Genomic DNA, 16,294 nt, shown 5'->3' on the forward strand with positions numbered 1-16,294 from the left:
TGATAACATCATTTGTAACGCATATATTCCGTAAGTTATAAGAATAAATACATAAACTTTAAGTAAACTGTTTTAGACTAACATCGAAAACTATTGGAGAAAGAGGGCTATTCAATGACTGTTTAAACTGTTATATCTTAAAGAGATCACATAGATGTTGTTTAAATTTCAGCAGACCATTCAGACAATGTATAAAGTTAATCTAAATTTTTAATTTTAGATCCGTTTAAAAATGTATATTGGTAATTTAATAAAGAAGTTAAGCATACGGATAATAATTCTTATAAATAGTACATGACATATTGACAAACTGAAATTATTCGAACTTATAACTTAAATTATGCTGACTCGCATTTTTATTACAAAGAAAATCATAGGCGTAACAAAAATGACCAAATGGGGGGTTGCCACTTTAAATTTTCCGTACCTCTCAGACAAGCTGGTGTACGGAAACACCCCCGGGAATATGTTAAGTGCTAAAAAGGTATAAAATTGTAATTGTAAACGACTATAACAAGCGAAAATGCAACATTTTTGAGACCACATAACATAACCGATTACACAAAATAATCTCAAGAAAACGACTCTATGTTAATGAGAAAAACAGAGACTCGGGAAAATTGTTATAATGATTATACTACAAGACACATGCTCCACCTTTTAACTATATTTTATACATTATAAAATGGGTTTCTAGGACACGTATGTTTTACTTGAAAATATTGGCGTGTATTTGTGTACTCAGATAATATGTATTTTGCATTTAATTCTTTTATTGCAAATAATGCGGTCTCTGCTAATACATTTGGGATATACTCGTAAATCGACATGTATTTTTATACAGGGTGCATTTACTGTAAATACAACTACAGAAATTTTGATACGTGAATTTAGTAATTGAGTGTTTTTAGCGCCAATGAGAGGTTGAAGTCCACTGCTTGTATTGCGAGTAAATTAGACGCGGCAGACGCTCGGTGATGAACATAGAAAATATAAACAAGTTAATGTTATTTACGAAGCACAACATTTCATTACTTTTGTTAACTAATAATGGGTTTTCATACACAAAGTTTGACAGAAACAAGTTATAGCGATCGTAGTAAATATAATAATAATTATCATAAATGATTATAAATTGACTAAAAATCAATCTAATTTGTTTATTAGCGATTGCAACGCAATCCTAATAGTCATAACAATGATTCTAATGACACATTAGATATTCTTTATGGTTATTTTTTGACGAACTATTACAGGAATCAAACTGAGATCTGATAGAGAATGCATGGTATGGCAACAATTTTGTTAAATCTTCCACATTACAAATTAGCCTTTATTCAGTTATTTGAATCTTTGAATGTATTCAACCCTCTTTAAGAGTATTTCAACAGGTTTCTTCCTCACTACTTAAACAATATTTTTTCTGCCATCCCCTTAAGTGACTGTTTCGTTTAAATCAATAAACACTCAGGGTATTTCCCTCAACTGATTTGAGGATAGTAAAGCTGTCCTAATTCCAAAAATTTTAATTGTAACCGGAATTTAATTTAATTTTGGCGAATTGAAGCCTATACCGCTTTCTTAACTTTTATAAAGTATTAGAGAAAATTGTACATTTCTGCATAACGTAACATATAATGTATATTATTTAAGTTAATTACTGTATTGTACTACTTTTGAGAGACAAACAATAGAAAGATTTCACCTCAGTTTGGGTTCTATCATAATCTCTCCACAATCTCTTCGTGCCAATATTTCTTAGCAAAGCAGTGACTTCCGTTGAGTCAAATGAGCACAATTTGACTCTCTTTTTCAATTTAATTAAGGCTTATGATGTCAACTACGGGACTCATGGTGACTTAAGGTGTATTTGAGTCTAGGCTGAGATATGGCATAGTTTTGTGGAGATTCTTTTCATCAGAATTAATTAATAGAATTCTGTAATAGAATGTTTGTTCTACGTGGACTTCCTGGTCGTCTGGGTTCTTGGACTGCGAGATATTTGATAAGAACACCTTTCTTCAGATAGCATCTTAACACTCCCCTCTGTATTAATTTATCATTCTATTGAATTTGTTTTTACTGTTTTTTTTTTAATTCTATAGACATCAACACTAGTTAAAACATAGAAACTGAATATACACATAACAAATTTAATTTTTAACTTTTGTCCTAAATTATTTAAATTTTCAAAATTACGACATTATCTGGTCGGAAAGACAGTTTACTGTATGCATGAATTTCTCCAGTTTCTGATATTATCAGCTAACATTTACTTTCTAATGGTATTGTTGTATAATAATTTTTGTATATTTTAATAGTGTGATTTATGTAAAATTGTTCCAGTGTGAAAAATATAACACTAAAAGAAATACAAACTTGAAGTTAGTCATGTTTTGAATGACCACAATATTTCTTTACTTTGGTTGTGGACTTGAACCTTTTGTGAACATTTTATTCAAATACGTTATAAATTAAGTTAAACAGGCTATGCAATAAACTTCCGATATCAGGAGATCACCGCCTAAGGGTTAACAGTTAATTATTTTATTTTTATAGGTAGATCAACTTCAAAACACGTTTGGATAAGCACCTAATTTCGTATAATGTCTTAGACTATTTGTCTAAAACCGAACTATGATACATAGTTCGACAACAAATATACCTTCAGTTCAAGCAAGTAAAAATATTCCTTGACAATTTGTATTAATGGGGGTTAACCCCGTGAATACGCCTACGTGGATATTTACACTTAGCTAATTGCAAAACTGAAGGAACTGGGTGTTAAGAAACTGGAAATTACATAAATGTAACAAAATCTTTAAATGTTTGAATATAAATTTTAGAAATTAATTAGTGTTATGTTCAAACATTAAAAATAATTTATTTGAGTAAAAAACTTTCATTAATCAACTTGTGTTTAAAAGATTTTGTTTATATTATGTGGTATCATTCATAAGTTAAAATTACTTGACGACGAGCCTCTACGAGTTCTTTATATAATCTACGTGTAGTGAATTTCGCAATCGCATGTTTTTCTAGTGCTGTTTATTTCAGCAAACTATAAGGATAAAAAATATAAATTGTTGATGTTGCGTTGGCACTGGCATATGTGTAAGCTTCGTGGTCTTTTTATGGTAATCTCAAATCTGGTCATAGTCAATGAGTGATGTAAGGTTATGTATTGTTAGGTTACTTTGAAGACTTCTTATTAGTTCTAAAAATTAGTTAAAATTTTCTAGTTAATTTCATAAGTCCTCATTATTAAAATATTTAAATGTCTGTTGAAAGTGGTATTCAAGACTTCACTGAGAAAATGACTCTGAATGATGGTAAAGAAGATGAAGATGATGTTGTTGATCCTTGGAATGTCCAAAGTAAAAATAAAACTGGAGTTGATTATGATAAATTAATTAGTAAGTAACTATTTCATTGATTAAGTATAGTTTGAGTAAATGCTTTATAGTTAAATGATGAGTTAACTTGTTCTGAAATCTTGAGACAAATTGGTGCAGTATAATAAGAGGCCATGAATAAACACAATCTGAAGATGTTTAGATGTATTATTATGTTATGATATGGAATCATCGATATTAATGACCATCCATAGAACTGAAAGCAAAATGTCATACCAAATAACATAATAGATATTTCAAAGAATAATATGGTTTTGCTAGTATTCGATCTTAGAAATTATTGTATACATACATTAATATAATTTAGGCTACAAATTAAAATACAATAATTACAACAAAACAATAACATTTACTTACCTTATGCATTTTGAAGAGTAAACATGACCGCTTGTTAATCAAAGAAGACATGTACGTCACTGTTCTTGCTGCCGTTAATCAATAACGAAACACATGATTTTAATTTAGCCCTATCATTTATTTCCAAGTATGTGAATAAATTTTGAACGATGATGTTGAATTGAATTGAGTTTTAGATTTTAAAAATGTTAATATAGAAAAACTATATTTTTATATGTAAAAGAAATTAATTTGTTTTTTAGATAGTATAAAATAATTGGTACTTTGGGATTATACCGACCACACCAGTATGAAAAACACAAAAATATAACTTTATAGAAACAAACATGATAGAACGAAAAAACAACTCTTTAATTACAAACTTACAACGATTATCAATATTGTTAATAGGGTCAGATTCCGTTATATGCCCCCAACGCTTAAACTTTTTTCGGTACTTTGGGATTATACCGACCACACCCAGACATGAATCGTTATTTCACATTTCGTTTCTACTGATTACTAGATTAGCGTAGAACAATATTTCGTCAATATAAAACAGGAATTGTCTTATCGCAAACCCCTCCCCATCCTCAGACAGAGGTCAAAGTCGAGCGTCTAGTAGATAACGTGATTGCAGAGTCTCGCCGCCCGTTCAGCTGGTGCATCGCTTTGTTGTACTTCCGTGTTTTACCTCTACATTTCTCCAAACACAAAAATTCAACAAAAACAAACATTTACCAAAACTAAACTCTTTATTAAAAAAACACTAAAAACTTGTTTTTATTCTTGATCACATTCCGCCACCCAAAATGCGAGTGCCTCCGGCCATCAGCGCGGGCTTTGGCAGCACCTTCGGTGATGTCGACGAAAGAAAAACATCCCTCGAGATAGTACCTATCAGTAAAATATCAAATTCTAGAGGGGCTAATCAGAAATATAAATTGAATTGTAATGGAAAGGCAATTATGTACCGTGCAAATCACGTGATGCCGCGCGGTCTGCCGTAATCAGGATTCTCGAGAAAGATAAGATAACAGCGACAACAATAACGATCACAATACCTGGAAATGCTTGTAAGTTTGTAATTTTGTAATTGAAGAGTTGTTTTTTCGTTCTATCATGTTTGTTTCTATAAATTTCTATTTTTGTGTTCTTCATACTAGTGTGGTCGGTATAATCCCAAAGTACCCTTTTTTCAATGAACTTAGAATGTTATAAAATGATGTAGTTGAGTAACAGAACTAACATTCCATCAATCAACAAGCATTTCCAGGTATTGTGATCGGTATTGTTGTCGCTGTTATCTGTGTTCTCGAGAATCCCGATTACGGCAGGCCATGCGGCATCACATGATTATTTAAGTTTTTTGCACGGTACATAATTGCCTTTCCATTACAATTCAATTTATATTTCTGATCAGCCCCTCTAGAATATGATATTTTACTGATAGGTACTATCTCGAGGGATGTTTTTCTTTCGTTGACATCAGCGCAGGGCTGCTGAAGCCCGCGCTGATGGCCGGAGGCACTCGCATTTTGGGTGGCGGAGTGTGATCAAGAATAAAAACAAGTTTTATGTGTTTTTTCAATAAAGAGTTTAGTTTTTGTTTGGTAATGTTTGTTTTTGTTGAATTTTTGTGTTTGGAGAAATGTAGGGGTAAAACACAGTCGTACAACAAAGCAACGCACCAGCTGAACGGGCGGCGAGACTCTGCAATCACGTTATCTACTAGACCGCTCGACTTTGACCTCTGTCTGAGGATGAGGAGGGTTTGCGATAAGACAATTCCTGACGTTTAATTATATTGACGAAATATTGTTCCACGCTAATCTAGTAATCAGTAGAAGCAAAATGTCAAATAACGATTCATGTCTGGGTGTGGTCGGTATAATCCCAAAGTACCAAATAATTAAACTGTATTTAAAGCACTCTTGAGCCGTGTAGTACTATTAATTACAGGGTAGATGTGTTTAATAGCATTGAAGAAATGCTCAAATGGATCAGCAGCTAATTCCTTTTCATGCAAGTATTTAATACACTGCTCAGTGTTTATAAAAACATTTTACATACATACATATTGATTGCCATTGTTCTTATTGTTTTCACTAGCCTTCTCGTACATAAACGAAATAATAACAGCTGGTAAATGACATCACTAGTCTAAATGAAGAAAGCTGGCAATGCTTAATAATTATGAATACAAATTTCACATTCAATAGTATTGATATTTTAAATTGACAATCATCCTCTGATTGTGTTGGTGGCTGTTTATTGTACTGTAGACTAAGTGGCCACCACCACAATTGAATCATGATTATTGATTAGAAATAGCAAACCTACCGATACATTTTAACCATAGATATTCACAATTATACAATGCCAGCTGATTTTGTTTTGTTTACGTACTGAGTTAGGCTAGTAACATCGGCAAGAACAATGACATGCAGTTATTGACTCAAAATATATTTTGAAACATTGAAACATTGAACAACAACTCTTTAAATCTGAATTCTCCAGTTTGTAGTTTTGAGATGAAAACTATAATTAAAGGTAGAAATAAAATAGTATTTCATTTACATATAAAAATATAACTTAGCTTCAATACAATTCTAAAAGCCTAGAATGTAATTCAGTTCGACATTATCACTCCTAAATTAATTCAAAGTAAAATCAATGTACGTGTGTTCTTTGTGTCACAAGGAGTCAGACACGTTTATCCTTGAAAAAATAAGTAAGTGGTATATTTTTTGTTTGTAACATTTTTTATATATACTGTATAGAGCACAGATTCTTTTATTTATCGTTAATATATTAATTTGTCAGATTTAAAACCAGCAGAACTATATTGTTATTTGAAATACATATTATGTAGTTTGGTCCAACATTTTTTCAGTATTTTTAGATAGTCATAAATATCAAGGATTTGATACTAATGAATATTGATGATTCTATGATAATGATTTGATTGTGGTGGTGGCCACTTATTATAATGCAGCCTTTGTTTTATTAGTTATATATAGCCTGTAAGGGCTACCTTTTGCGGGAATTTACATATTTATAGTATATATTTTATTAGTAATTATTGTTAGTTGTAAGTAATTATTGTTTATTTATGAACTGTTTTAATCTTGTGTTATTTGTTTGATTTCATTTGAAATTGAGTTTGTATATTCGTGCAATAAAGAGAGTTTTCTATTCTATTCTATTTCTATTTCTATTGTATATCAACATATTTAGTTATAATATTTTTGCTGACGTAATCGGTTTTAGCTGAATCATTATAGGCTTACCAAATCAATATTGTAAAAGAATGGAAAGAGTACGATAAGTGGTCAAGGTTTTTATCTATCACTAAGTATAATCATCAATAATGTATTGAATAGAGGAAACTATTAAATTGATATCATCGCATCTAAAATGCTTTATAAAACATTATATGTTTAGAATGAAAAGAATTAATTAGGATTAATTAATTAACCCTCTAAGTGTTGTCTAACTCGCTTTAACCCTACACATGACAAAGAACTCTTCACTGTATACTTTCTATTAAGTATACCCTGTTATAAAATCCTTATTTTCCTTATTTATTAATAACTAAATACATGCTACTATATAAAAAATACACTGATTATAACGGTATACGGTTCAACAAGTTTGATCCATATCAACTTACAGTTGCAGTATAATATGTAAGTGCCCACCACCACAATCGAACTGTCGATATTTATTATTATCTAAACTACCAAAACCAAAGTGTCAAATAGAATTACATTACAAGCGTTTCAAATTACAATATAGTTCAGGTGTTTTTATATCTAAAAAAGTAGTCATTTAAAGAGGAAAAACTATTTAGGCTATGTGTATTTATAAAATGTAACAAACAAAACAGTGTATATTTAGTTAATTTTTTCTATTTTGAAAGATAAAAGTGCCTGAAATGGTGAATCACTCTTACAAGATTCATGGATTAAAAGGATAACATCAGATTATCTAAAAGTTAGCAGAATATGATAAAAAAATGGAAAGGCATTTGCAGAACTGACCGACAGAAGTGACTATTTCTTGTAATGGGCTGTAAATATACAGGGTGAGTTTTTTAAAGTGATCCAATAGCTAACTTTTTAATTACACGACTTAGCACCACACTTTAAATTTGGAACTTGCTCAATTTTACGTTTCACTCAGGGATACACTTTCAGATTTTTTTGAAGATGGCCGCCATTTTCCAATATGGCGGTCAACTTTAAAATCTCTTATGGAACACCCTGTATTTTATGTTGTTTTTAGATTCTACTCAACAAAATAATACATTATTGTTTTTGAGAGTTTTTCAATATCTCTAATGGTTCAGGAGCTACGTGGACTGGAAGTTTTCATAATTTTTGCCAATATGGCGGCCAACTTTAAAATATTTTATGGAAAACCCTGTATTTTATGTTGTTTTTATATTCTACACTACAAAATAAGACATTTTTGTGTTTTAGAGTTTTTCTATATCTCTAATGGTTCAGGAGCTACGTGGACTGCAAGTTTTTATCATCAGTCCGAAAAAATCCGTGTTCCATAAGAGATTTTAAAGTTGACCGCCATATTGGAAAATGGCGGCCATCTTCAAAAAATCTGAAAGTGTATCCCTGAGTGAAACTTAAAATTGAGCAAGTTCCAAATTTAAAGTGTGGTGCTAAGTCGTGTAATTAAAAAGTTAGCTATTGGATCACTTTAGAAAACTCACCCTGTATATCTTAAAAAAGTATGTTTACTAATTATTAAATGATTATTTTTTATATTTTAAAATAATATGTGACAATTAAGTCTTTAACATAAAAATATTTTCTATTTTCTATTGATGTTATACATATTTTTGTAATATTTGTTACATGTGATATATGAAATTGATCACTGACTTCTAAATATTAAAGTAATAAATATTTATACATTTTATTAATATGTAGTGGTTCTAACCAAAAATGTTTTCACCTGTTTCAGAACGATTTGGAAGTTCCAAAATAGATCAAGAGCTGTTGACTCGCTGGGAAAAAGTCACTGGGAAACCCATACATCACCTTATGAGGCGGGGTATTTTCTTCTCTCACAGGGACATGCACACAATACTGAACCTAAAGGAACAAGGAAAACCATTTTACCTGTATACCGGGAGAGGTCCATCCTCAGACGCTATGCACCTGGGTCATTTGATCCCTTTCATTGTGTCTAAGTAGGTTATTTAGATTACCAAGTTATTCAGTTTAGGCTTGTATATAGTAGTTTAATGTTCAGCTAAGGTCTTACCCAGAGTTCTTATTTAGTATTTGATGTTTTTCTTGAAATGTTTGTCGTAGGTGGCTGCAAGACGTGTTCGATGTGCCCTTGGTCATCCAGCTGACTGATGATGAAAAGTTTTTGTGGAAAGACTTGACAGTAGAAGAAACCATAAAATTGGCCAGAGAAAACGCTAAGGACATAATCGCTTGTGGTTTTGATGTAGAAAACACTTTTATATTTTCTGATTTCAACTATATTGGGTATGTTTCACTTGGAGTTGAATAGCAACAAGGCCTACAATGTAGTGGTTTTCTTGAACTACAATACTCAGCAGTATATTTAGTTTAATTCCAATGTTTCTTTGTTTCAGGCAGTGCCCAGGGTTTTATCAAAACATTGTGAGGATACAAAAGTCGGTGACATTTAATCAGGTGAAAGGTATATTCGGCTTTGGTGATAGTGATGTCATTGGTAAGATCAGCTTTCCTGCCACCCAGGCAGCGCCTGCTTTGTCCACATCGTTTCCTTTTATTTTTGGTGCCAAGAAACTTAATTGTCTCATTCCTTGTGCTATTGATCAGGTTTGTTTCATCCTCATTTATCTTATTGTAGAAACTTAATCAAATATGTCTAATTTATCATACTGTAGTCAAGATTCCTGTATAAAGACCAGTTGTGTTTATAGTTACAGTCTTTATAGCAACGTTCAATTCAGTGCTATCTTTTTATTGACACGAGACACAAAACAGTGTGTGACAACATAAGTTACATAAAATAATTAGCTTAATTACATTATTACCACTTTGATCAAGCTTAAAATAATAAAAAATAAAATCCAAATGCGAGTTAATTGTATAAAACTAAAAAAAACTCCTGCAAATCTGCAAAACTAATACACATCTCAAATGGTCAGATATCCCTTAACCCTTCCATCTTAAAAAATCGCGTATGGTGTGACAAATAACAACTATAACGAGTCATCAGATGGAGGGTTAATTTAGTCATTTCGTAAAAATAAAATATGATCACATTTGTCACATTAAAGTAAAATCTAATGAATCTTAAGTTGTCATATATTATAGTAAATTTATCATTATGTATGTCACAACATGTTACAAATTATATTGATAAAGTGTATCTCAACTTGTTATAGATATAATAAAAACATGACCAAGTTAGTTGCAAACAATTATAACATGTGTTTCTTCAACTACCATATGTTGTAGTGAAAACAACATAATATAAAAATATATTTCTTTTTTAACTGTACATTTGTAATAAAGATTCAATACAATTTGTTTGTGTTATGAATCAAAGATTTCTGATCTTTATTTATATTCATGTCATATCAATCTTATATGCTAATTTCTGGCTACCAGGATCCTTACTTCCGTATGACGAGAGACGTCGCACCCAGACTAGGTTTCCCAAAGCCTGCATTGCTTCATTCCGTGTTCTTCCCAGCACTCCAGGGAGCCGAGACGAAGATGTCTGCCAGTGACCCCAACACAGCTATATTTCTCACAGACACTCCAAAACAAATCAAGAACAAGGTAAAGTTAAACTTTTATTAAAGCATACAACTGTCACATTGTGCCTATTGTCTATATAGTTGTATGTTGAATTATATTCTTAGTATTAATTTAAAGTTGAATACAACTAATCGGTACAAAGTCTTTTGTAGATTACTAAATTTGTGCATTTGATGAAATAGTTACAAATGCACTGTAGGAAAACAATAAATAGAGTTAACAATGTCTCATAATTATCCATCCTTGAACATTGCTAAATTTGGATTATTTCAGTTTTATTTTATTTCAAAAATTCTAACAATTTTTGTTATCAGAACATTTTTGGTTTAACTTTGTTAATTGCCCAAAATTAGTTTGAAATTATGTAAATTGGAATAATTTTGAAGTAACTAAAAACATTTCATTTTGTAATTGGAGAACAATGTGGAGAAGTAAGGGTAGTGTGTCCATTAGACAATCTAGGTCGCCATTTGACAAAGCTTCAAGAGGCAGCACTAGGAAAAAAGGCTTAAATGTTTATAAATGACTTTAATTTAACTGAACAAAAATGTTGGATAAGACAGAGTTATTTACATTAATAATCAACTTAATCATATAAAATTACTTGATGTCATCTTAAACATTGGGTAAGTTACAGGGTTAACTGAAGTATAACAACCAATCTAGCTACTCTCGACAGTGTCAATGTTGTGTGTGGGGGGTGGGTTGGATGACACTGTGGTTGGATGTAGTCTTGAAGGTTTCATATCATACACAAGTTCTCGAATAAACGCCTCTGACAGTGACCACTCATTTATTAGGAACAGCAAATTATATTTGTATTTTAATTAAATTAATTCTTGGTAAATTTTCAGGTAAACAAGCATGCATTTTCTGGTGGCCGAGACACTATCGAGGAACACCGAGAGAAAGGAGGAAACTGCTCAGTAGATATCTCCTACCAGTACCTCAGGTTCTTCCTTGAAGATGATGAGAAGTTGAAAACTGTAGAACAGGTAAATTGAACAGTTAAGTTCGACTAGGGTTTCTTCTGTCATACTTGAATTTATTGTGTGCTTATTATAGATATCCACGTTTTTCATTCAATGAATGTTATAGTAATATTAATATGTTTGTTAATATTAGTTCCAACTCTGTTCATCATAGTTTTACTATTCATTTAGACATTATTTTAAAATGTTAATATCCTAATTGATGTCCTTAATCTAACTAAAACATTTTGGTACATTTTTCCATTTGATTATTCAACTTAAACTTTTTCTATGTTACCGGTGTAATAAACATTTTAGAAAATTGCAGTCTTTGTTAATGAGAATGGTTTAAATCTTTTATTGTTTTGTAGAAATTTTGGATGTTACAAAAATGTATTATCTATAGAATTCTGGATTTTACATCTAATTTCAGTCAAATATGTTTCAGACTGGCTTTTTGAAATCTAAGTACTTTAGCAACTAGCCTTCATTTTATACTTCTCACACAGTAAATAATATTTTCTGTATCATTAAACAAATTACCATTAAGTTTTGCAAATCTTTTTTTGTAAAAACTTTAAATCAGTTAACCAATCAAAATTTGTCAAGAATGCAGAAATTCATCATTCTGTACCAAACTTCAGTAGGGATCAGTTCAGATTGTAACATGTGTACACCAAGCAGAAATTTAGTTACAGTGCTAGCTAAATAATGTTTTTCAAAAAGAATTAGAAACAAGACAATTAGGAATCTGTTGAATATAACCTCCCCATTCAGACACCTAACAATTTCAATTTAAGTCTTAATTTGATTGTCAACATCATACTATCTTTTAGAAATACATGGACAAACAAATTTATCATCTCATGTAGCAATATTACAGCATTTAATTAATGATTGTGTTTGTTTGAGGTTGAGGGGTTGAAAAAGGTTTCAATTTACTCACGTTTTGTATACGTACGTTTCAGGAGTATTCTAGTGGAGCAATGTTGACGGGAGAGCTGAAGAAGCTGCTAATAGAGACTGTAACGCCGATAGTACAAGCACATCAGCAGAGGAGAGCGGCAGTGTCAGAGGAGGTGGTGACACAGTTCATGACCCCTCGACCCCTCAGGTTCATGAATCAGTAAAGCACAGGACTCTGTGAGGATTATGTTAATGTTAACCAGGATGGGAAGTGGGAGGAATAAAACAGTTTTTAAATGGAGTTATTGTATAAAATCTCAAGAGAAAATTTTAGCAAACGACTTTTACGTTGTACCATTTTTATCCAACACCTTCCAGTTTCGGGGCATTGTATGACTGGACACCTGTATTAACTAATGTAACATGCTTGCAAACCTCAGCAATTATAGGTTAAAAAAAGTCCCTGTCCATTTTCCGATGTCAATGCCATCTGACTGTAAAGTTCTACTGTACTTGCCAAGCACATTTGATGTTCATCCACATTCTATCCACAAAGTATTTTACCATGAGCTAGAAACGTGAAAATTTCGACATCGTGGTTCTCGGACAATCATTGTGGAATTCAAGGTTTGTCCACTCGTTTTGTTTTCAGTGCATTTCGAGCAGCAAAAGTATTTTGAATACATTTATTGCTGGATAATAATGGAAATAAAGGAAATTAATTGGGTGTATTTAGGGTTAATTGTAAGACAGGGCCTCATGGCCCTAAATTCACTCTTTTGTATATGTGATACAAATAGTCATTTGAACTTGAACTTGAGCTTGAAATAGTTCATTGAACACTCTTCAAAAATTACTCAAGTAAACTTTGCGTATATTAAAATTAAACTTGGATTTATCACTTAAAAATTACTGAAAAAACTGTACGTGTTGGGGACTAAGAAGATATAAGATTAAAAAATAGAAAGAAATAAAAAACAATAATTTTTGTCTCAGATCATATTGTGCTTAAGCTTGACACACTTAAAACCAAATAAATAAATGTCAAACATGTAACTAAATCAGTGTCATGTAACCATATACAGACCTTTATGTAATTGTCTGACAGCGATATAATTATATTTGTGTATTTAACGATCTGTTTTATTGAGTATTAGGAAATTAAGTAATTTGAAAAAACTATAGTTTTATATTTTTAACCGTTTTGATACCCTCCCATTTCGACCTTCACCAAAACTAACCTGACTGACAGTCAATTTATTTAATTAATTTTTCTATTTTTTTCAAGAAAACCCAGGTTGTGTGCTCATACAGTGGAAATTGGCTTCTGGACTGTTAACAATAAATCAATCTGGAGGCATTTTGCTTACTTAAATATTTCATCAACAATATTATCATACACAATTTCAGTGCTTACAATTTCGTCAGAGTTCCAATATTTTATTACTGGGATACTATCCTAAATTAAAAATGTTTGATTATATTCTATAAAAATGTGAGAAAATGGTGGCTTTAAAAGATTAATAGAAATTTATTGGAATTATTCTGTTGTTGTGAATACAAGAGAATGAGGCTTTAAACCCACTTCTCCATCCTGGGCCAGCTTACAATGAAAATATTTGAGATAAACTAAATGGCTTAAGTATTTTTTAAATTATTTTCAGCAATAAGTTTTACTACTTCACCGCCAGTGTCTTTTATACTTTTATAATTTACACTATTTAAATAAGATACCACATTGTACTTTTTTTACCTTATTTAATATAAATAGGATTTTGAATTGTTTTGTTTTTATTATTGTCTGATAAAAAGTGAGAAATGAATATGTACATGTAATACTTCTGTTTGATGACATATTTAGTATATTTATTTATTTTTACATGTATTTGGTTAATACAAATGATTGCTTAGTTTGTTTGATCATGTTTAAAAAGTAATAATCGAAATTGGTAACATTGTTATAAATATTATATAAAATTATTTATTTTATAAATTGCATTAGAACTATTGATGTATATAATGCATGTTTTAAATCATAAATTGTTTTGGGTGATTCACTCCATAATTTATGTAATGTGTACATAAAATTATGTATATATAACAAGAACATATTTTATTGTTTTTATTTCAAAATTGTAACAATATAACAAACATTGATGTTCCAAAGTGATAACTTGCAATAGAATATATGTATACAATAAGTTATAAATTGTTTTGTTGTATAATAATATGGAGTATGTTTATTCGCTATGGCTTTCCTATTTATTTGTTCATACAGTTATAAAATAAATATTATAATTATCAACACCTTAAAGATGTTTCTTATTTAATTAAACATCGACCCTATAAATTGAATGAATTTCATCTGTTCATTTCTAAGCAGAACCTTGATACTATACTAGGAAACAAGGTTGGAAAAAGTTGGTACAATATAAAACAAATTATTGTTTTTATGTATTTGATTTTTCATTCTATGTAGAAAATAAATATAAAAAGAAACATTATTGTTTTGCATTACATTTTTACAAGTTTTGTTGCAATTTTAGTTGAATAAAAACATTTTACACCCCAAAAGTATTTATTTTAATCCGTGAACTAGAAGTTGCAACAAAGTTAATTCATTTTGCATTAAATATTTGTTGTTGTAATATGTTTTTCTGAGCGTGAATAAAAAAATTTTTTTTTAACTATATGTACTCAGTATTTTAAAGTGTTTCATGTTAACAAATCAAAATTATTATTCTACCTAGAAAGTTAAATTAGTTGAATGACATTTTTTAATGAATATTGCAAAAATATGTTAACGCTGACTGCTATACTAGATAAATGGTAAATTTATCAACCAGTGTGATGTAAGGGATCAAACTCAAAAATTATATTTGACCTTATGAGTATTTTCAGTACATACAACTAACAGAGCCATTAAAACTTACGAAAAACTTGCACATACTTCATATATTTTACTTTATTTTATTCTTAATAGTAGAAATACTTTTTTAACAACTGAAATTTTTCCCCCCTAAAACAAATCCCTAAGTATGCCCTTTTAATCATTATGATTTATACAGAACCTAAAATTGAAGAAGTTGTTATTTAAATGTTATTAACATATATTTCACTTTTAAAAGTAGAACAGCTGTCATGGTTATATCAACCTCCTGTATGCTCTCTTGGATAATATTTTGAAGGTACTGTGAACTTTATGACTAAAGTACCTGATGAAGTTTGTGGTAATATTTTAAAAATACACTATGATATGGTATGGAGTCCTCATGTTTACAAAGACAGAACAATAGAGTCTAATGAGTAGACTCAGGTGTAGCCTGCAGCATGCTGGGTAATCAAGTGTAAACAATTGGACCACTTAACCATTGAATCATACTCTGTCAAACGAAATCTATAAAAGCCGTTGTGTTAAATAAAACTAACAACTACAACAGATATAGTTGAATGTTAAACTGCATTTAGTGACTTCCAATTTTGTTTTCATTCTGGTCATTAAATTATTATATGATTAAATGTTAATTTTGTATAAAATACTGTTGATGAAGCAATGACAAACCTACATGGTCGGTTTTTCATTAAATTCTACTTGCAAGTATAATTTATTGATTTGTCCTAAATACAATTCTATTTTTGAACATATTTAAAGATCTTTAGTATATAAAAATAATTATAACTTTTATCTAAAAACAATGTTATAATAAAAAGTAGAAAAAGGAATGTTTAATGGTTCTATTTAAATCAATTAAAGTTAGACCACACTGAATTACTTTAAATAGTCCAAACTGCATTAGCATAACATTTCTGTTAAAACGATTTCATTAAGATTTGTAAAAATGCTATTAAAACCATGTGAACTAAAATA

The 16,294-nt window shown here is 30.3% G+C and overlaps 1 protein-coding gene across 1 annotated transcript; it reads left to right on the forward strand.

Moving 5' to 3' along the window:
• The first annotated feature begins 3,126 nt into the window (after window positions 1–3,126).
• LOC124353016 (tryptophan--tRNA ligase, cytoplasmic) lies at window positions 3,127–14,740 on the forward strand. Its single transcript, XM_046802804.1, has 7 exons — window positions 3,127–3,416; window positions 8,742–8,970; window positions 9,095–9,277; window positions 9,388–9,598; window positions 10,397–10,570; window positions 11,404–11,544; window positions 12,489–14,740. The coding sequence occupies exons 1-7, from the start codon at window positions 3,278–3,280 to the stop codon at window positions 12,648–12,650; spliced, it is 1,239 nt and encodes a 412-aa protein (XP_046658760.1). The 5' UTR covers window positions 3,127–3,277; the 3' UTR covers window positions 12,651–14,740.
• Window positions 14,741–16,294: the final 1,554 nt, after the last annotated feature.

Source organism: Homalodisca vitripennis, chromosome 1, assembly GCF_021130785.1.
Source record: "Homalodisca vitripennis isolate AUS2020 chromosome 1, UT_GWSS_2.1, whole genome shotgun sequence".
NCBI lineage: Eukaryota > Metazoa > Arthropoda > Insecta > Hemiptera > Cicadellidae > Homalodisca > Homalodisca vitripennis.